The sequence below is a fragment of the Macrotis lagotis genome, chromosome 3 (genome assembly GCF_037893015.1).
Source record: "Macrotis lagotis isolate mMagLag1 chromosome 3, bilby.v1.9.chrom.fasta, whole genome shotgun sequence".
NCBI lineage: Eukaryota > Metazoa > Chordata > Mammalia > Peramelemorphia > Peramelidae > Macrotis > Macrotis lagotis.
This window is the reverse complement of record NC_133660.1, coordinates 274,712,760-274,734,017: the sequence shown is the minus strand read 5'-3', so window position 1 is coordinate 274,734,017 and position 21,258 is coordinate 274,712,760. Positions and strand designations below refer to the sequence as shown.

Below are 21,258 nucleotides of genomic sequence, written 5' to 3'. Positions count from 1 at the left end.
GATACTGCCCTACCTGGCTCTCACCACCTCCTAGGGACCAAACCCCTTCTGAGAATTCTTCCAGACTTTGTCTCCAAATCTGCCTCAGCTCTTTTCCTCTCCCCATGGGGCACTGAATTGAAAGACTGGGTAGTCTGGCCTACACAGACCTCTGAAACCTGCTCTGCAGAGGGTCAGGGAGCCACAGAAGGCAGAGTTGGCATGAACAGGGTGGTCAGGGTGGTATAGGGAGAGAGAAGGCAGCTGGAGACTGGGAGTCCTGCATCTCCTTGCAGCTGCTGGGGGACCTGGAGGTGACCCTTCTCCTTGTCTGAGCCTACTTTGTGAGGACATCATTCCTCCTCAGTTGAAGGAAGAGCTCTCTGACACTCAGAGCACTGCCCAAATAGATGATTTAGTGAGGTAGTGAGCTCCCTGTCTTTGGCAATGTGCAGACACAGTCTAGGTGAACTCTGCCAGGGGATTCCCTTGGGAAGGAAGGTGGGGCTATTTGACCTCCAATGCCCTTCCAGCTCCAAAATTCTCTCTTTGTTCTGCAAGGATACTCTTCTCTCTCTCTCTCTCTCTCTCTCTCTCTCTCTCTCTCTCTCTCTCTCTCTCTCTCTCTCTCTCTCATTTCCTGTCTATCTGCCTCCCACTTCTAAAGTCCCTTCAGGACCAATTTCTTTCAGAAAGTAATGGTAAAAGAGTCAGCTTCCATCAGGGAAGTCATTAGAAGGGTGGCCCTCAGTGGGCTCCAGAAGCCCCTCTCTTCTCTCCTGGGGTGCCCAGGACTAATATCTGGCTGAAGCATGTCAGTATGGAAGCCTGCCCTCAGCCTGCTCAGCTCTGGTTAAGCTTGCTTCCCAACTGTTCTAAGATGAGTCTTGGGATACCTTGAGACCTCAAGGGGAAAAGAATTGAAGGGCTCTCTCCTTGTTGCTACTGGGGGAGAAATGGGGCAATGTGGGAGGAGCATGGCCGTGGGAGCCACAGACACCCAAGTGGGTTACTCCCTGACAACAGATAGATCTCGACGGGAGCCAGACTGCAAAAGGCTGAAGGTTTATTTCTAATCAATCAAGTGAACATTTTTCAATGAGAAGGCCAGTAGGGCCGAGAAAGGAGCCTGCCCCCATTGGAGCCTCATCTGGGCCAGACACCCACTCCCTTGAGGAGATAGTCCAGGGCCAGCTCCACTGAAGGCCTCTCAAATTCCATCAGGAGACCTCTTTGCTCCTTCCCCTTGATATTCTCAGAACATCCTTCACTTGAAGCCTTTGACAAGGCAGATGCTGGCTGGCCACTCAAGAAGCAAGGGTGGCCTATTGAGGTGTGCTGGGGTTTGGGGGGGCAGCTGGGCAGCAGCTGCTGGGCAAGGGAGGTCGAGGGGCTGGGGAGGGAGGTGATCAGTTCTTGACTGTCAGTGCTGCTGGGCCTGGTGATAGATGAATGGACATCCAACTGGCCCACCATAGGGCATCCCAGGATAGCAGGGAGGGTGCTGGTTAGCTCCAGACCCCCCAGAGAAAGTCAGTTTCCTCAGCTAGCTGCCCAGGAAACTCCAGGACCTGCCATGGCAACCTGCCAGCCACCTGGGGCTCTGGTGGCACAGAACCAGATGCAACTGGCACAGAGAGGGAAGTACCCCAAAGAGGCTTAAGTTGGAACAGTAATGGAAGTTGAAATGAGGAGGGAACATGGGGGGGGTTGGGTCCAGAGTGGTCCTAGGGCTCTTTTATCTCCGGGGTCCAGAGCCAGGGGCAGCTCTTTTCTAGCGTAGGGTCTGCTCCTCCTGTGGAGCAGGGGGCGCCTGCTTGTGGCTGACTTGAGGCCCCAGCTCCTGGATCCGGGCAACCTCGTCCTCGCTTTCACTGCTCTGGCTCTCACTGCTGTCGCTGTCCAGGTGGTCACATCGCAAGTGCTGGCAGCCACATTCCTCCACCTGGGTGAAGGCGAAGGCCAGACTGGACCCATTGGGGCAGCTCAGCGACACGTTCCTCTGACTGGTCCTCAGCTCTCGGCAGCAGCGGCACTTGTGCTCCACCGAGTTGGTCTCAAAGGAGTAGCTATGGAGGAGCGAGGCCGGGTGAGGGGTGAATGGGGGCCACGAGGCCCCTGGATGGGCCACAGCAGAGCCTGCTCACATCGAGGTGTCTGCACCCTCTGCAGGCCCTTGGGCTGCTCCCATACACATACACACATGCATTTATACATTCACACGCAGACACCCACTCACACACTCACACCCACACACTTACACATACATGCATACATACATAGCTAATATCCTGAAGGCCTGAAGCCCATCTATTCTTTCCCCATCCCTGGGGGTTCTGCCATCAAGGTTCCTGGATATCACCTCCTCCCCCAAATGGAATGTGGGCCACAGGGACACTCACATGGACATTGTGTCACCGCAGTTGCCCTGACAATAGGTCACTTCCAGGGGGGTGGTGGATCTGCAGCCATCCTTCCAGATGACTTGTGTGTGGCGGCCCACAGCACAAGGGTAAACCTCTGAGGGAGAAATGAATATTCAAGATCACAATCTTCTGGGAGCAGATAGGGCCAAGCAATGGGCTATGGTGTTAGAGAGAGGGACCTGATGGGTGGGGAGGAAGGGAATCAAGGGGGTTGGGCAGGACTTTGTTCCCAGGCTCCTGGGTCAGGGTATGCAGAGCATTCTCATCCAGCTTCTCCAGGGTGACCTTTGCCCCCCTGCCTTCCCTCCCCACCCCCTGCCTCAACCTATCCTTTGGGAAGACACACTGGCAGAGTGGGCAGTTGAGAAGGGAAGCCTCACTTACGGGGTGGTGGAGGGCACACGAGGCAGCAGCCATCCTCACTCTTCCTGAGTTGGTCCTATGGGAGACAAAAGTCATTTGCAGCCTTGCCCAGCAGATGGGAACAGAGTGGTCTTACCTTCTACCCAGCCTCCTCTGCCCTCCTCTTACCCAAAGTCTTGGCCATAATAGGACTTCCTTTGGCTCTCTAGAGATTTAGGGGTGAGGAAAGGAGGGGAGATACCACAAGGGTCCAGCAGAGACCCAAACAAGACCCAAAGGAAGGAGGATTCTCACAGCACCCAACTCTAGAGCCCCTTTCCTCACTCAGCCATGACAGATCATGGGGCCTGGGTCATGGGGGGAGACCCTGGCCATTATTGTCCACAGACCCTCCTTGGAAATAAAGGAAGTGAGCCCTCTCCCCACTCCCATGAACTTACCAGGGAGCAGAGGGTAGGGGGACAGGCCTTCTTCACAGTCACCAAAATGAGCTGACCCTGGACCTCCTCACACTCATACTGGACACATTTATCCCCTGGACTGGACCAGCTTTTCCCTGGCTGAAGGGGTCAAGAGAAGGGTACAATTCAGATTGGCCATACCCATCATTACCTAGTCAGTAAGCTTCTCTCTGGGAAGTACTGCCTGTGGGCTCAGCTTCCCCCCTCTGTGGGCAGCTGCTCTGCCCTCCCCCACCCCTTGGGCAGTCCTCTGGGGCCTGGCCCTACAGAGCCCCTGACTGGCTGGCACAACATGGTAGGGAGAGACTGTGGGGACAGACAAGTCCTGACCTCGGGTGTCACATGAGGCCTCTGTCTGAGGCTAGATTTCCAGGACCACAGCTGCAGAGAGCCACTGAAGACAGTCCCTACATGGGGGGGGGGGGTGATCCCCACAGAAACTGTTGCCTACCCCACAGTTGGAAAAGTCTCCCTGTGAGTGATGACAAAGGGGGATTCCTTCTCTCTTGCCATCAGAGCCACTGGTCTCTCAGGCCCTTGTGGTTGGTGGAAGATCAGAGCCCTCTCCATCTGTGTCCTGTTTCCCTCCCCTAAGATGGTGTTCAGTGGCCAGGTGCTCCAATGCTCAGAGCTCTGCCTACAGGAGGTCCCCAACAGGAGTCTGTTCCCTGCATGCCTGGCAGGTGGGCTTCTGTCTCTGAGCTCAGACTTGATCTGCCCACCTGTGGAAACCTGGCAGAGGAGGGCACTTTTTCCCACAGAGAAGAGGTTTGCTGAGTCTGTGGTTGGGACAGGGTATAGAGGCAGGACTCAAGTGGGCCTGGTGTTTTACCTGAACCAGCTGTACTGAGCTGTCATTGGTCTGTACCACGCAGGCTACCTGTACACACTCCCCACAACACTGGCCAGGCTTCTTATAGTACTTGGAGCCCTAGGGACATGGAGGGCAGGAGAGTCAAGGTGAGGTTCCCCAGGTTGGGGTCAGACTCCCCGACCCACCAGAGGAGACACAGGGGCAACAAGAGACTCACCACTGGGCAGTGGGTGTCACAGACTTGGCTCTCACATTTGATGACATACATCGTGGCTCCTGGGCGGCTGTCAAGGACGCACATGCATGTTTCACAAGGGTCTGAGGACACCACAGCTCCAGGCTAGGAGAGGAGGCAAGAGGCAGGGCCAGGGTTACTGTCTGGGTGCAGACAGGGGCAGACCACCCCGGGGCTACTACAGAATCACAATAATCCTTAACCAGGCTGCCCAACTGTTCTGCAGAATGGCAAAGCAGGGGCACGGCCCTCATTCTCAAAGAGGACAGCAGATGAAATGGGGCAATGGCCAGCCTGAAAGGTCACATTGGAGGCAGGTAGCCTACTTCCTTCCTTGGAGGGTCCCCAAATGAACATGGTCAGGCAGGAGCTCAGGGGTGGGTTCTCTACTTTCCTCCCCATCTTTTTCAAGAAACCTCAGAGGACTCTGAGGCAGCCCCCCAGCCCTGGATCCTGTCTGACGACTGACTGTGAGCTTTGCCTGAGAACCTCCAGCAAAGGGAGCCCACTGCCTTCTGAGGCAGCCCCTGCCATGTTGGAATGGCTCTCCCTCTCCAGCATGGCTCCAGTTTGTGTTCTCTGGGTCAATCCAATGAAAGCTGTGGCCTCACCCTGGTGCACCCTTCCACCTCTGTGGGCCCTTCATCCACTGCTGACCCTCCCAGACCTTGAAGAAGATCCAGGCCATTCCCCTCTTATTCTTCTCTGTTCCCCATTCCTTCCTCTCCACTTTCCCACACAGGTACCTCTCCCCTTGCCACTCCTCAGCTGTCATTTAGAATGGAAACTCCCTGGGGGAAAACTGTCTTTCTGTGGGCTAAGTCTGGCACATAGGAGGCACTTGGTGATTTGGCTGGACTCAGAGACATGCCCAGATTCCTGCCTCAGAACTGAAAGAGTCCATGGACCAAGCTGGCTGCCTGCTAAGGCAGCACCTTCTAGATTGCTGCTAGGAGAGTCCTAGGGTAGATTGAAGAAGAGGGGATCAACCTCTTCTGCACAGGCTATGGACCCCCAGAAATGCCTTCAATGTGACCTCTGAGCCACAAAATCCAGAGCAAGAACAAGGGGAAGAGTTGCCCAAGAGTGGGCCAGTGATGGCCACTCCACTGTGGAGTGGCAGAGGAGACTGGGGCAGAGCATGGCTAGGTGGGCACCCAGCAGCTCCAGGGCAGAAAGCTTTCCCCAACTTTCCTCCTTTCTGCTCTCCTATCCAGAGAAGGGCCCAGAAATACTCACCTCCACTGGTTCTCCATTGGGACCCATGCACCAGTCTAAAAGAAAGAAGAGAGGTGGGCTGCAAGCTCTCAGAAGCCAAACCTTGATCCTCCAGACTTTCAGATGCCCACTGGGTTGTGATGCATGGGGGAGCAAAACTTCATGGCAGAAGCTCCAAACACCATGACTAGCTGACTGCCCTCAGCTCCTGGCTGAGGAGGAACTTGTTGGCCCCCATGCCCCCAGACCCACCCTTCCAGCTTCTCTGGGGGTCCCCAGCTTGAGAGCTAGTCTAGAAGCCCTCTTGAGCCCCATCTGGTTGGAGTTCCAGGATTATGCCAGGGGAGTGCAAATGTGTCACTTACATTTACACTCATCTGGTGTGGCTGACACACAGACATTGGAGCTGGAACTGAAGAGAGTGGTGCCACTGGGGCAGAAGCATCCTTCTGTAATTAGGCTGATATCCTCAGCAAGGCTAGGGGCAAAGAGATCAGATTGTGGTGAATCCCACTCGGTCCTGGTTCCATCCCATGGCTAAGGGGGAAACCCACAGCCTATCTGGATTCTCATTGGAGGGAGAGGGTAGCAAGGGAAGGAGACAGAGGTTGCTCATCTTATGACAAGCTCTAAACGGGGAAGCAAGGCAGAGAAGGTGAGGGTGTCTGTGGAAGAACCAGGGGAGAGTCAGATGCCCATGGGCCTAAATCAGCTACTTACATCAGGCTGGTGGTGTTGATGCTTCCTTGAGGACTTTGGCAAGTGGGTGGGTAGATTGGGCCACATGCCTGGTATACTTGGTCATCAGAACAGGTGAGAGCTATAGGAGAAGGGGATGCTTGAGATGTGCCAAAGTCTTGGAGTACTCACTCCCTCAAGAGCTGAGCCTGGCTCCTTCCAAGTCCATGCCCTATTTGCCCTCTGCCCATCCTGCTCTCTTCCTAGAAGACAATGCTCTACACCAATCCCCAACACCAGAACTCTAGCTGCAAACTTCTGCCATTTTCCTCTTCCCCCACTCCTCCGATACATCAGACTCAGTCAGAGAAGTGTTGGCCTAACGCTTCCTAGCCATGAGTCCTTGACCATGGGTTTCTGCCATCTTTAAAATGAGAGGGTTGGACTCTGATTTCTGATCTGGATCTTATCACCCCATCCTATAGCAAGCCACTGGGTTCAGATGTTTCTGGACCCACCCCCCCCCACTTTAATCCAAATTCCATTCATGTCAGGCCATCGTTTATTTGAACTCATGGTCATCTTCTAGACTAAAGGACAGCAACAACAAGACATAAGCACATTTTCTGTTGTGATAGTTGCCCCTTACACATCTTTGTGTTTTATTATCATGTCCTGGGGAGATGTCTGGTATGAAAGGACTGAGAGATGGGGAGGCTGCAGGTGTGGAATGAGGCAGGCAATCTGATTTTGAGCCTAGCCTAGTCCCTTAGGCAAATCCCTTCCCTTATCTCTAAATGGAGGAGATTGGATCCAACAACCTTTAGAGTTCCTTTCCCTTTGTATCCAATGAATGGAATGAACTTCCTCAAGTTTCCACCTCTTCTCAGGGCCCCAGATCAACCTATCTCATATCCTGTGTTGAACTGGAGGGGCTGGCAGAAAGGAACAAAGCAGGATCACTCACCACATTGACCCTGGGTCTTGCCTCTCCAGTCAATACACACGCCTTGAGATGCACAGAGGGATGCATAGAGTTCCAAGCTTGAGCACCAGACGCTGACCTCAGTGATGTGACACTGATCATATACACAACCCTCAAAGAAGGCCTCTGGTGGGATGATATGATGACATGCTTCAAAGACCCTGGAAAAGATAGAAGCCAGAAGTCAGCAACCGATGGTGTTCCAGGGCTGTCCTGACCCCAGCCATACAGAGGGAGCCTTCTTGCAACCAATGTCTCTGCCTTGGTTCCTTTGTATTCACTTCATTCCAGGGTTAGAACTGTAGAACTTTCCAGTAGCATACTTCAGTCTCTTCCCTGTTCTGTTCTTTCTAAGCATTTTCTTGGGATTGTCACAGCTCCGATTCACCTTCCACTGATCCTCTTCAGTCTCAATACCCCTCCCCATCTCACATGAACACCTGGTTGAGGTCCCTCTTTTGTAAGTAAAGCATCATAGAATCTGAGACAATGAGATGCAGGTAATCTCAGGGATCCCCAGCCACTTGCCATTCCCCTCTGAAATATTCTACAGCTTCCAAGACTGCTCTGAAGGGGGTTTACTACCTCACCAGACAAATCCCACTTTGGGGAGCCCCGGTTTCTCAAGAGAACTGAACTTGGACACCCTGCTCCTAACTCTAACTTCAGTCTCCAAATTCATTTCTGTGCTTGTAACTTCTTACGGGCTCATGATCAGCAAGCAGAGAAGAGAAGGTGGGCATGGCTTGGGTGTTAGGGGGGAAGGCGTCGTGTGGCTGGGCGGTGGTCCAGAACAGTAAGGCTGGTTGGGCACATGATACTTCCAGGAACCAGACATTTCAGAGCAGGAGGATGCAATTTTCCCACTAGGCAGGAGGCACTCGTCTCTCTTATCATTGGTACATGTCCCTGCAGGAGAATATATGATGTCACCAAGAACGGCATCAAGAACCCAGGAGAAATGGAGATGGCAAAGCCTTTCTTCTGAGACCCAGACTAGCTGTCTGAGGCAGCAGAGCCTAAAAGGAGTCCTGGGATAGAGCCTGGGCCCTCACTCAATGCCACCACAAGCATGAAGCAAGTCACCCTGCCTCCCTTACCCTGTTTTATCTGAGTCTAGAAAAAAATCAGGATAACATTCTCTCAAAGTCTTCAAGTAGTGATTCTCTGAGATTTTCTTGGGAAGGGGAGGACCTGAGACCTCAGGAGTCTTCTCTCAAGTCCATCCAGTGCTCTACCTGGTCTGGTTACCCAAGTCCAATCAGGGACAACTCATTGGCAGAGATGCCCCATGACATGGATGAAGTCACAAGAGCCCAGCCACTTACCACACTGTCCTTCTGTGTTGTTGGCAAACTTGGTGAAGGGCACTTCAACTGAGAAGAGCAACCCGCTAAACATGACCTGAACCCCAAGCTCTGGGATAGTGACAAACATCTTAATGCCCAGGGTGGAGATCACAATGCCATCTTTCTTGAACCCTGCGCTGACAGTCTGATTGTTGAAGATAATCTGGGGTAGAGGCACAGTTAATGATAAACAATGAGTCAGAGGGAACAGAACTCTGTGATAGCTGTCCCCAATCCTGCCTCCCACTGAACATGGCTCCTAGCCATTGCTCCTCTACTTCTTAATATATCCTAGGAAAAGGAGCTGGATCAGAGTCAGTACATGTGAGCTACTCAGTTATGCTACCCCTATCTTTGGGAACCCACCAGGGATCTGTGTAGGCCTAAGTCCACAGTCCCACATGGAGCATCCTTAGAACTATTCACATTCCTGTACTGTCAGAGCCTTCAGGGGCCTAGGGTCAGCTCCATCAATAAGGAGAGGGAGGGAGGATGAGAATGAACCACCATTTGTTCCTTGTTCTTCCCTTAATTGTTTCTGCCATGTTGCCTGGCAGGTGCCTTCAGTGGCAATCCTGCTTGCTGAATAGGATGATAGCCTCATTCTTTATTGGGACCTGTCCTCCCACCCCCTCCCCCACGCCATCTAGACTCCAGGACACTAAAAAGCAAATGAGGCAGAGGGTGTTCATTCTTCCCACCTCATTCTCCATCACTCCACGGACCAGAGTCCGGATGAGTACAATGCGATTGTCTTTGTACTCGACAGTGATGGACCGAGGGCAGGACAGGCCATCCCGGGCATCACAGAAATAGTTATCAATGAGCACCCGGAAGTGGTCGTAGATGGGGTGGATTTGCTGCACTAGCACATAGGTACAGTTGTCCAAGAAAGTATAGTAGACACCGTCAAAGGTGATATAGTGAGGATCTCCCCAGCCACTACACACACCTGTAAGAGAAAGAGAGGGAACGAGATCAGTGAACAGCATGGAATCATCCAGTGACCATTAATGAAGTGGGACCATGTCCAGATTCTCTGGGGCTTGAAGGATAAAGTAGGCAATTCTGCCCTTGGCCTTGGCTGGCTGAGTGTTCAGAGTGTTCTGGTCTGCAGAGTGAGAAGCTGGCCTGCCCCAAACCCAGCCACTACCTATCTGTCACTCTCATGATAGCCAAGTCCTGTTCACAAATGTAGTTATGCTGAGGACCAGTGGGCCCAAAATAAGCAACAGGTCCCTTTTCCTTGAATCCTTCTAAGATTCAGACACCTTGCCCTTCATGTCAGACACAGCAAGAATGGATTTTTGAACCCAGGATCTGTTTTTGACACAAACAATACCAGGCATGCCCTGTTTGAGGAAGAGTGGGGAGGCACTCTCTCTGCACACAGCTACTACAAGGGAAGAGGCAGTAGGGCATTGGGGGGGGTGAGGTATAGTGAGAGACTAGCTTACTCTTTGATTAGTTTTTCTGGCTAATTAGATGCTAAGCTCTGCTGTCTGCATGTTGCTGATAGCAACCTCAATTCAGCACCCTGGACACACCCTCAATTGCCCCCAACTCCATGGGGAGCCATCGGCTTGAGCTCCATGCTCACAGTTAGCCACTCACATTGACATTCATAATGGAAGCAGCAGTGATCACTGTCATCATAGACTTTCACAGGAGGGTAGCCGTTAGCACAGGACACTTCTTTTACCGCAGGGCAGCTCACAGGTGTTAGTGTGATCACATCATCACCCTCGCAGGTGGCTTTCTTACACTTGTGCATGAACCAGCTCTCTCCTTTCTAAGAAGGAAAGGACATAGATGAGTGTCTTGAAGCTCCAGTGAAGGCCAGAATTGGGGTGGGAGGAGTATTCTCTATCATTTCTTGAGGTGATCAGTATCAGGACTCTTCTTTAGTCCCATGTTCAAAAAGGAAATCACTAAACTTTTCCTCATGTTTCTGCTACAGAGAAGGCACATAAGGCAAAATCACTGAGTATCTAAAGCCCTCTAAAAGTCAGGGGACAAAGTCCACTAGTAAAGCATTTCTTGTATTCTAAGAGAAGAATAAAACTCTTCATGTGGATCAGAATGGTCTTCTGGAATAAGTCTGCCTCTAGTGTTTGTTTTATTATCTTTGTTTAACTACAAGTTATGACTAACAGCCTTTCCAATTCCAATCTTCCTTCTGATATAATCCCCACACCTTTATCTGTGGCCCTGGTCTTCCTCCTAAAGATCACTGTTCACCCATTACTTCTAACTCAGTATATTGAAAAATTACTATTTTCCACAAAGTCAAATTGCCCTGACCATTCTCTATTTCTTGTAATGATATTCCCAGAAACTCCAACTTAAAAGAATTGAATAATTTAAAAGAACTTTGAAAAATTCCTGCATTCCACTCTGTCCCCCCAAAAAATCATACCCTGCTATAACAAGGAAAAAGAAGACATAAGAATCCAACTAACTTTCCTGGGTGGTACTGTACTCAGACAACCAGTGTGGTTTGAGATGAATGGTGATGTGACTATGGCTGTGGTTGTGGATGCTGATGCAGTTGTGGATGCTAATACAGTTGTGGATACTTGTGTAGTTGTAGACATTGATGTGGTTGGGACTGAAGGAGGAACTGAAGTGGAACACATTTCGACTTTCCTCTCCACATTACAGTCTTTGTTGCAAATGGCAGAGTAGCAACGTCCTGCATTGTCTGTCTGGTTGTATATGACAGTTCCTGTGAGAAAAAAATCATGTTGTAAATGAAGGCATACTTGAAAAAAGCAGCAGAATTCAGGGGTAAATTCATTGTGCCTGATTTTGTTGTTGTTGACTCCTTCAAAAATACAATTGGGCTAAAGGAAAAAGAAACAACTCCGTTAAAAATAGAATTGACCAAATGGAAAAGGAGATGCAAAAATTAACTGAAGAAATAATTTCTTGAAAAATAGAATTGGGCAAATCAAAGTGAATGACTCTATGAGATATAAAGAATAAATCAAGCAAATTTTTTAAAAAATTAAAAATTAGAGGAAAATATAAAATTACCTCCTTGGGAAAAAAACTGACCTAGAAAATAGATCCAGAAGAGATAATTTAAGAATTATTGAACTACCCGGAAAATCATGATAAAAAATAAAAAAGCCTGGGCAACTTCTTTCAAAGAATCATCAAGGAAAACTGTCCTGATATCTTAGAACCAAGGTTAAAATAGTCATTGAAAGAAAAAACTGAGTGCCTCCTGAAAAGGATCCAAAATGGAAATGCCAAGGAATATTGTAACCAAATTCTATAATTATTGGGTCAAGAAGAAAATACAGCAGGCAGCCAGAAAAAAAACTATTCAAACCAAGGAGCCACAACCAGAATTATGAAAAAACTTGACAGCATCAACATTAAAGGATCCAAGGGACTGGAATATGATATTCTGAAGGGCAAAAGAGATTGGATAACAATCAAGAGTTAACCATCCAGCAAAACTGAGCAAACTCATTTAAATGAAATAGGAGACTTCCCAACCTCCCTGATGAAAATACCTGAGAAGAACAGAAAATTCGGTCTTCAAATATTTGAATTTCAAAAGGAAATAAAAGTATAAACAAAGGAATAAAAAAATGTAATTCAATAAAATTAAACTGGTTATATCCCTACATGGGAGAATGATACTTACAATATTTGAGAATTAAATACATATTAAAACAGGATATTTAGAAGCTTTGGCAATAAATTGGTTTTAATGGAATGATATGAAAATTTTAAAGCATTATAAAAAGGATTATATCACAAGAAGAGTCCCAAAGACCTATTACAATAGAGGGGAAAAGAGAGGAGTGAGAATTTATTTTGTCGTTGCTTAGTTGTTTGTTTCATGATGTGGCAACTGTTAGAGCAAAAACACCAGCAAAGAGAGGAAAAGAAACGAATCATAGCCCATCCATGAGCTGGCAAAGGGTTCTATGACCATTCAAATTTATTTTGCAACTCTAAGGAGAAAGCTTGGAGGGAAAGCAGTTCAAAAAGAAGAATCCTGAGACTTCAGTGAATGAGAGGAATGGAACCCCCAGGATTAGGGAGTATGTAAAAAAGTAAAAAGAAGTGAAAGTGAGGATCATATAAAAAGGTACTTACCAGACTGATAGAATTTTCCAGACAAGAAACAGTAACAAGATGAAGTTGAATGAGGAGTCAAAGTGGTGAAGGTTGAAGAAAGGTACACTGGTGGGGTCACACTAGATAGAGAGGAGGTTGTGGCTGATGTATTCATGAAAATAGTTGTTGGAAAACTTGAGCTAGACACTGTTGAAGAACAATTTTCCATCACAGGCTGACAGCAGAGGACACGAATCTCATAGTTGAAACACATCTTGAATTTCCCAGTCTGATCTTGGTTCCTGCAGATGAGCCCATAGTCAGGGTTACACTCTACCACCTGTCCTATTTCATTAATGCTAACCTCAGGGTGAGTCTCTGAACGACATTCAAGCTGGGTGATGGATTCAGGCTTGTGGCAGATTTTCTCTCCTCTAGCCATGATGTTCTTGTAGGTTTCCTCATCTCCACCATTGGGTCCAGATGTTGGGAAGTCCACATCAAACCACTTGGTCCATGAGCACTGGGGCTGACAGGTAGAGTATGGGGGATGAGTGGATGTGCTAAGTGATGCAATTTCATGAGGTGAAGATGGTTTTGTTGTTTCAGGTGGAGTGGAAATGGATGGAACTGTAACTGTGGATGAAGATGACATTGAGGTGATAGAGGTAGATACAAAGTGGGAAGCTGTCTCAGTATTTGACTTGGTGCTGACTGATGTGGTTGGGGGAGTGGGAGTAGTTGGAGATGTAGAACTGGTAGTGGTGCAGTTCTCCATAGGTTCACAGCAGAGGACACGAATCTCATAGTTGAAACACATCTTGAATTTCCCGGTCTGATCCTGGTTCCTGCAGATGAGCCCATAATCAGGGTTACACTCTAACACCTGTCCTATTTTCTCAATATTAACATGGGGATGGTTCTGTGCTCGACATTCTAGCCGTGTGATATAATCAGACTTCTGGCAGATTTTCTCTCCTCTTCTGATGATGTTGTTATAAGTTTCAACATCTCCACCATTGGGTCTAGATGATGGAAAATCCACATCAAACCACTTGGTCCATGAACACTGTGGCTCACAGATGGAATGTGGTAGATGGGTAGATCTTGTAGGGGTTGTAGTTGTATGAGGTAAAGATGGCTTTCTTGTTTTAGGTGGAGTAGAAACAGTTTTTGTGGTTCTGGGTGTATATATAATTGAGGTGGTTGTAGTAGACATAAAGGGGGTGCTTGTCTCAGGACTTGACTTTGTGCTGACTGATGTGGTTGTGGGAGTGATGGGAGATGTAGTAGCGGTGGGGGTGCAGCTCTCCATGGGTTCACAGCAGAGGACACGAATCTCATAGTTGAAACACATCTTGAATTTCCCGGTCTGATCCTGGTTCCTGCAGATGAGCCCATAGTCAGGGTTACACTCCACCACCTGTCCTGTCTCATTAATGCTAACCTCAGGGTGAGTCTCTGAACGACATTCAAGCTGGGTGATGTATTCAGGTTTGCGGCAGATTTTCTCTCCTCGTGCCATGATGTTCTTGTAAGTTTCCTCATCTCCACCATCGGGTCCAGATGATGGGAAGTCCACATCAAACCACTTGGTCCATGAGCACTGGGGCTCACAGGTGGAATGTGGTGGATGGGTAGATGTTCTAGGGGTTGTAGTTGTGTGAGGTGAAGATGGCTCTGTTGTTTTAGGTGGAGTAGAAACAGTTGTTGTGGTTGTGGGTGAAGATGGAATTGGGGGGCTTGTGGTAGACACCAAATGGGTCGTTGTCTCAGGATGTGACTTTGTGCTGACTGATGTGGTTGTGGGAGTGATGGGAGATGTAGCAGTGGTGGGGGTGCAGCTCTCCATGGGTTCACAGCAGAGGACACGAATCTCATAGTTGAAACACATCTTGAATTTCCCGGTCTGATCCTGGTTCCTGCAGATGAGCCCATAGTCAGGGTTACACTCCACCACCTGTCCTGTCTCATTGATGCTAACCTCAGGGTGAGTCTCTGAACGACATTCAAGCTGGGTGATGTATTGAGGCTTGCGGCAGATTTTCTCTCCTCGTGCCATGATGTTCTTGTAAGTTTCCTCATCTCCACCATCGGGTCCAGATGATGGGAAGTCCACATCAAACCACTTGGTCCATGAGCACTGGGGCTCACAGGTGGGGTGTGGTGGGTGAGTAGATGTGCTAGGGGTTGTAGTGGGTTGAGATGCAGATGATTTTGTTTTATCAGTTGGAAGAGAAACAGTTGTTGTGGTTGTGAGTGATGATGGAATTGAGGTGCTTGTGGTAGACACCAAATGGGTCGTTGTCTCAGGATGTGATTTTGTGCTGACTGATGTGGTTGTGGGAGTGATGGGAGATGTAGCAGTGGTGGGGGTGCAGCTCTCCATGGGTTCACAGCAGAGGACACGAATCTCATAGTTGAAACACATCTTGAATTTCCCGGTCTGATCCTGGTTCCTGCAGATGAGCCCATAGTCAGGGTTACACTCCACCACCTGTCCTGTCTCATTAATGCTAACCTCAGGGTGAGTCTCTGAACGACATTCAAGCTGGGTGATGTATTCAGGTTTGCGGCAGATTTTCTCTCCTCGTGCCATGATGTTCTTGTAAGTTTCCTCATCTCCACCATCGGGTCCAGATGATGGGAAGTCCACATCAAACCACTTGGTCCATGAGCACTGGGGCTCACAGGTGGAATGTGGTGGATGGGTAGATGTGCTAGGGGTTGTAGTTGTGTGAGGTGAAGATGGCTCTGTTGTTTTAGGTGGAGTAGAAACAGTTGTTGTGGTTGTGGGTGAAGATGGAATTGGGGGGCTTGTGGTAGACACCAAATGGGTCGTTGTCTCAGGATGTGACTTTGTGCTGACTGATGTGGTTGTGGGAGTGATGGGAGATGTAGCAGTGGTGGGGGTGCAGCTCTCCATGGGTTCACAGCAGAGGACACGAATCTCATAGTTGAAACACATCTTGAATTTCCCGGTCTGATCCTGGTTCCTGCAGATGAGCCCATAGTCAGGGTTACACTCCACCACCTGTCCTGTCTCATTGATGCTAACCTCAGGGTGAGTCTCTGAACGACATTCAAGCTGGGTGATGTATTCAGGCTTGCGGCAGATTTTCTCTCCTCGTGCCATGATGTTCTTGTAAGTTTCCTCATCTCCACCATCACGTCCAGATGATGGGAAGTCCACATCAAACCACTTGGTCCATGAGCACTGGGGCTCACAGGTGGGGTGTGGTGGGTGAGTAGATGTGCTAGGGGTTGTAGCGGGTTGAGATGCAGATGATTTTGTTTTATCAGTTGGAAGAGAAACAGTTGTTGTGGTTGTGAGTGATGATGGAATTGAGGTGCTTGTGGTAGACACCAAATGGGTCGTTGTCTCAGGATGTGACTTTGTGCTGACTGATGTGGTTGTGGGAGTGATGGGAGATGTAGCAGTGGTGGGGGTGCAGCTCTCCATGGGTTCACAGCAGAGGACACGAATCTCATAGTTGAAACACATCTTGAATTTCCCGGTCTGATCCTGGTTCCTGCAGATGAGCCCATAGTCAGGGTTACACTCCACCACCTGTCCTGTCTCATTAATGCTAACCTCAGGGTGAGTCTCTGAACGACATTCAAGCTGGGTGATGTATTCAGGTTTGCGGCAGATTTTCTCTCCTTGTGCCATGATGTTCTTGTAAGTTTCCTCATCTCCACCATCGGGTCCAGATGATGGGAAGTCCACATCAAACCACTTGGTCCATGAGCACTGGGGCTCACAGGTGGAATGTGGTGGATGGGTAGATGTTCTAGGGGTTGTAGTTGTGTGAGGTGAAGATGGCTCTGTTGTTTTAGGTGGAGTAGAAACAGTTGTTGTGGTTGTGGGTGAAGATGGAATTGGGGGGCTTGTGGTAGACACCAAATGGGTCGTTGTCTCAGGATGTGACTTTGTGCTGACTGATGTGGTTGTGGGAGTGATGGGAGATGTAGCAGTGGTGGGGGTGCAGCTCTCCATGGGTTCACAGCAGAGGACACGAATCTCATAGTTGAAACACATCTTGAATTTCCCGGTCTGATCCTGGTTCCTGCAGATGAGCCCATAGTCAGGGTTACACTCCACCACCTGTCCTGTCTCATTGATGCTAACCTCAGGGTGAGTCTCTGAACGACATTCAAGCTGGGTGATGTATTCAGGCTTGCGGCAGATTTTCTCTCCTCGTGCCATGATGTTCTTGTAAGTTTCCTCATCTCCACCATCGGGTCCAGATGATGGGAAGTCCACATCAAACCACTTGGTCCATGAGCACTGGGGCTCACAGGTGGGGTGTGGTGGGTGAGTAGATGTGCTAGGGGTTGTAGTGGGTTGAGATGCAGATGATTTTGTTTTATCAGTTGGAAGAGAAACAGTTGTTGTGGTTGTGAGTGATGATGGAATTGAGGTGCTTGTGGTAGACACCAAATGGGTCGTTGTCTCAGGATGTGACTTTGTGCTGACTGATGTGGTTGTGGGAGTGATGGGAGATGTAGCAGTGGTGGGGGTGCAGCTCTCCATGGGTTCACAGCAGAGGACACGAATCTCATAGTTGAAACACATCTTGAATTTCCCGGTCTGATCCTGGTTCCTGCAGATGAGCCCATAGTCAGGGTTACACTCCACCACCTGTCCTGTCTCATTGATGCTAACCTCAGGGTGAGTCTCTGAACGACATTCAAGCTGGGTGATGTATTCAGGCTTGCGGCAGATTTTCTCTCCTCGTGCCATGATGTTCTTGTAAGTTTCCTCATCTCCACCATCACGTCCAGATGATGGGAAGTCCACATCAAACCACTTGGTCCATGAGCACTGGGGCTCACAGGTGGGGTGTGGTGGGTGAGTAGATGTGCTAGGGGTTGTAGTGGGTTGAGATGCAGATGATTTTGTTTTATCAGTTGGAAGAGAAACAGTTGTTGTGGTTGTGAGTGATGATGGAATTGAGGTGCTTGTGGTAGACACCAAATGGGTCGTTGTCTCAGGATGTGACTTTGTGCTGACTGATGTGGTTGTGGGAGTGATGGGAGATGTAGCAGTGGTGGGGGGGTGCAGCTCTCCATGGGTTCACAGCAGAGGACACGAATCTCATAGTTGAAACACATCTTGAATTTCCCGGTCTGATCCTGGTTCCTGCAGATGAGCCCATAGTCAGGGTTACACTCCACCACCTGTCCTGTCTCATTAATGCTAACCTCAGGGTGAGTCTCTGAACGACATTCTAGCTGGGTGATGTATTCAGGTTTGCGGCAGATTTTCTCTCCTCGTGCCATGATGTTCTTGTAAGTTTCCTCATCTCCACCATCGGGTCCAGATGATGGGAAGTCCACATCAAACCACTTGGTCCATGAGCACTGGGGCTCACAGGTGGAATGTGGTGGATGGGTAGATGTTCTAGGGGTTGTAGTTGTGTGAGGTGAAGATGGCTCTGTTGTTTTAGGTGGAGTAGAAACAGTTGTTGTGGTTGTGGGTGAAGATGGAATTGGGGGGCTTGTGGTAGACACCAAATGGGTCGTTGTCTCAGGATGTGACTTTGTGCTGACTGATGTGGTTGTGGGAGTGATGGGAGATGTAGCAGTGGTGGGGGTGCAGCTCTCCATGGGTTCACAGCAGAGGACACGAATCTCATAGTTGAAACACATCTTGAATTTCCCGGTCTGATCCTGGTTCCTGCAGATGAGCCCATAGTCAGGGTTACACTCCACCACCTGTCCTGTCTCATTAATGCTAACCTCAGGGTGAGTCTCTGAACGACATTCAAGCTGGGTGATGTATTCAGGCTTGTGGCAGATTTTCTCTCCTCTTGCCAAGATGTTCTTGTAAGTTTCCTCATCTCCACCATCGGGTCCAGATGATGGGAAGTCCACATCAAACCACTTGGTCCATGAGCACTGGGGCTCACAGGTGGAATGTGGTGGATGGGTAGATGTGCTAGGGGTTGTAGTTGTGTGAGGTGAAGATGGCTCTGTTGTTTTAGGTGGAGTAGAAACAGTTGTGGTTGTGGGTGAAGATGGAATTGGGGGGCTTGTGGTAGACACCAAATGGGTCGTTGTCTCAGGATGTGACTTTGTGCTGACTGATGTGGTTGTGGGAGTGATGGGAGATGTAGCAGTGGTGGGGGTGCAGCTCTCCATGGGTTCACAGCAGAGGACACGAATCTCATAGTTGAAACACATCTTGAATTTCCCGCTCTGATCCTGGTTCCTGCAGATGAGCCCATAGTCAGGGTTACACTCCACCACCTGTCCTGTCTCATTGATGCTAACCTCAGGGTGAGTCTCTGAACGACATTCAAGCTGGGTGATGTATTCAGGCTTGCGGCAGATTTTCTCTCCTCGTGCCATGATGTTCTTGTAAGTTTCCTCATCTCCACCATCACGTCCAGATGATGGGAAGTCCACATCAAACCACTTGGTCCATGAGCACTGGGGCTCACAGGTGGGGTGTGGTGGGTGAGTAGATGTGCTAGGGGTTGTAGTGCGTTGAGATGCAGATGATTTTGTTTTATCAGTTGGAAGAGAAACAGTTGTTGTGGTTGTGAGTGATGATGGAATTGAGGTGCTTGTGGTAGACACCAAATGGGTCGTTGTCTCAGGATGTGACTTTGTGCTGACTGATGTGGTTGTGGGAGTGATGGGAGATGTAGCAGTGGTGGGGGTGCAGCTCTCCATGGGTTCACAGCAGAGGACACGAATCTCATAGTTGAAACACATCTTGAATTTCCCGGTCTGATCCTGGTTCCTGCAGATGAGCCCATAGTCAGGGTTACACTCCACCACCTGTCCTGTCTCATTAATGCTAACCTCAGGGTGAGTCTCTGAACGACATTCAAGCTGGGTGATGTATTCAGGTTTGTGGCAGATTTTCTCTCCTCGTGCCATGATGTTCTTGTAAGTTTCCTCATCTCCACCATCGGGTCCAGATGATGGGAAGTCCACATCAAACCACGTGGTCCATGAGCACTGGGGCTCACAGGTGGAATGTGGTGGATGGGTAGATGTTCTAGGGGTTGTAGTTGTGTGAGGTGAAGATGGCTCTGTTGTTTTAGGTGGAGTAGAAACAGTTGTTGTGGTTGTGGGTGAAGATGGAATTGGGGGGCTTGTGGTAGACACCAAATGGGTCGTTGTCTCAGGATGTGACTTTGTGCTGACTGATGTGGTTGTGGGAGTGATGGGAGATGTAGCAGTGGTGGGGGTGCAGCTCTCCATGGGTTCACAGCAGAGGACACGAATCTCATAGTTGAAACACATCTTGAATTTCCCGGTCTGATCCTGGTTCCTGCAGATGAGCCCATAGTCAGGGTTACACTCCACCACCTGTCCTGTCTCATTAATGCTAACCTCAGGGTGAGTCTCTGAACGACATTCAAGCTGGGTGATGTATTCAGGCTTGTGGCAGATTTTCTCTCCTCTTGCCAAGATGTTCTTGTAAGTTTCCTCATCTCCACCATCGGGTCCAGATGATGGGAAGTCCACATCAAACCACTTGGTCCATGAGCACTGGGGCTCACAGGTGGAATGTGGTGGATGAGTAGATGTTCTAGGGGTTGTAGTTGTGTGAGGTGAAGATGGCTCTGTTGTTTTAGGTGGAGTAGAAACAGTTGTTGTGGTTGTGGGTGAAGATGGAATTGGGGGGCTTGTGGTAGACACCAAATGGGTCGTTGTCTCAGGATGTGACTTTGTGCTGACTGATGTGGTTGTGGGAGTGATGGGAGATGTAGCAGTGGTGGGGGTGCAGCTCTCCATGGGTTCACAGCAGAGGACACGAATCTCATAGTTGAAACACATCTTGAATTTCCCGGTCTGATCCTGGTTCCTGCAGATGAGCCCATAGTCAGGTTTACACTCCACCACCTGTCCTGTCTCATTAATGCTAACCTCAGGGTGAGTCTCTGAACGACATTCAAGCTGGGTGATGTATTCAGGCTTGCGGCAGATTTTCTCTCCTCGTGCCATGATGTTCTTGTAAGTTTCCTCATCTCCACCATCGGGTCCAGATGATGGGAAGTCCACATCAAACCACGTGGTCCATGAGCACTGGGGCTCACAGGTGGAATGTGGTGGATGGGTAGATGTTCTAGGGGTTGTAGTTGTGTGAGTTGAAGATGGCTCTGTTGTTTTAGGTGGAGTAGAAAAAGTTGTTGTGGTTGTGGGTGAAGATGGAATTGAGGGGCTTGTGGTAGACACCAAATGGGTTGTTGTCTCAGGATGTGACTTTGTGCTGACTGATGTGGTTGTGGGAGTGATGGGAGATGTAGTAGTGGTGGGGGTGCAGCCCTCCATGGGTTCACAGCAGAGGACACGAATCTCATAGTTGAAACACATCTTGAATTTCCCGGTCTGATCCTGGTTCCTGCAGATGAGCCCATAGTCAGGGTTACACTCCACCACCTGTCCTGTCTCATTGATGCTAACCTCAGGGTGAGTCTCTGAACGACATTCAAGCTGGGTGATGTACTCAGGTTTGCGGCAGATTTTCTCTCCTCGTGCCATGATGTTCTTGTAAGTTTCCTCATCTCCACCATCACGTCCAGATGATGGGAAGTCCACATCAAACCACTTGGTCCATGAGCACTGGGGCTCACAGGTGGAATGTGGTGGATGGGTAGATGTGCTAGGGGTTGTAGTTGTGTGTGGTGAAGATGGCTCTGTTGTTTT

The 21,258-nt window shown here is 49.3% G+C and overlaps 1 protein-coding gene across 1 annotated transcript in view; it reads right to left on the bottom strand.

Annotated features, from left to right (window-relative positions):
• Window positions 1-1,088: 1,088 nt before the first annotated feature.
• The window catches only part of MUC5AC (mucin 5AC, oligomeric mucus/gel-forming), a 42,988-nt gene continuing 22,818 nt past the window's right edge, over window positions 1,089-21,258 (bottom strand). Inside the window, 17 exon segments of the mRNA XM_074231622.1 lie at window positions 1,089-2,048; window positions 2,382-2,499; window positions 2,790-2,844; window positions 3,209-3,328; window positions 4,062-4,160; window positions 4,261-4,383; window positions 5,518-5,552; window positions 5,862-5,974; window positions 6,217-6,316; window positions 7,142-7,320; window positions 7,864-8,068; window positions 8,488-8,671; window positions 9,210-9,460; window positions 10,123-10,372; window positions 11,088-11,236; window positions 12,628-17,456; window positions 17,606-21,214. Coding sequence (XP_074087723.1) covers window positions 1,754-2,048; window positions 2,382-2,499; window positions 2,790-2,844; window positions 3,209-3,328; window positions 4,062-4,160; window positions 4,261-4,383; window positions 5,518-5,552; window positions 5,862-5,974; window positions 6,217-6,316; window positions 7,142-7,320; window positions 7,864-8,068; window positions 8,488-8,671; window positions 9,210-9,460; window positions 10,123-10,372; window positions 11,088-11,236; window positions 12,628-17,456; window positions 17,606-21,214 — 10,714 coding nt within the window. The 3' untranslated portion in view covers window positions 1,089-1,753.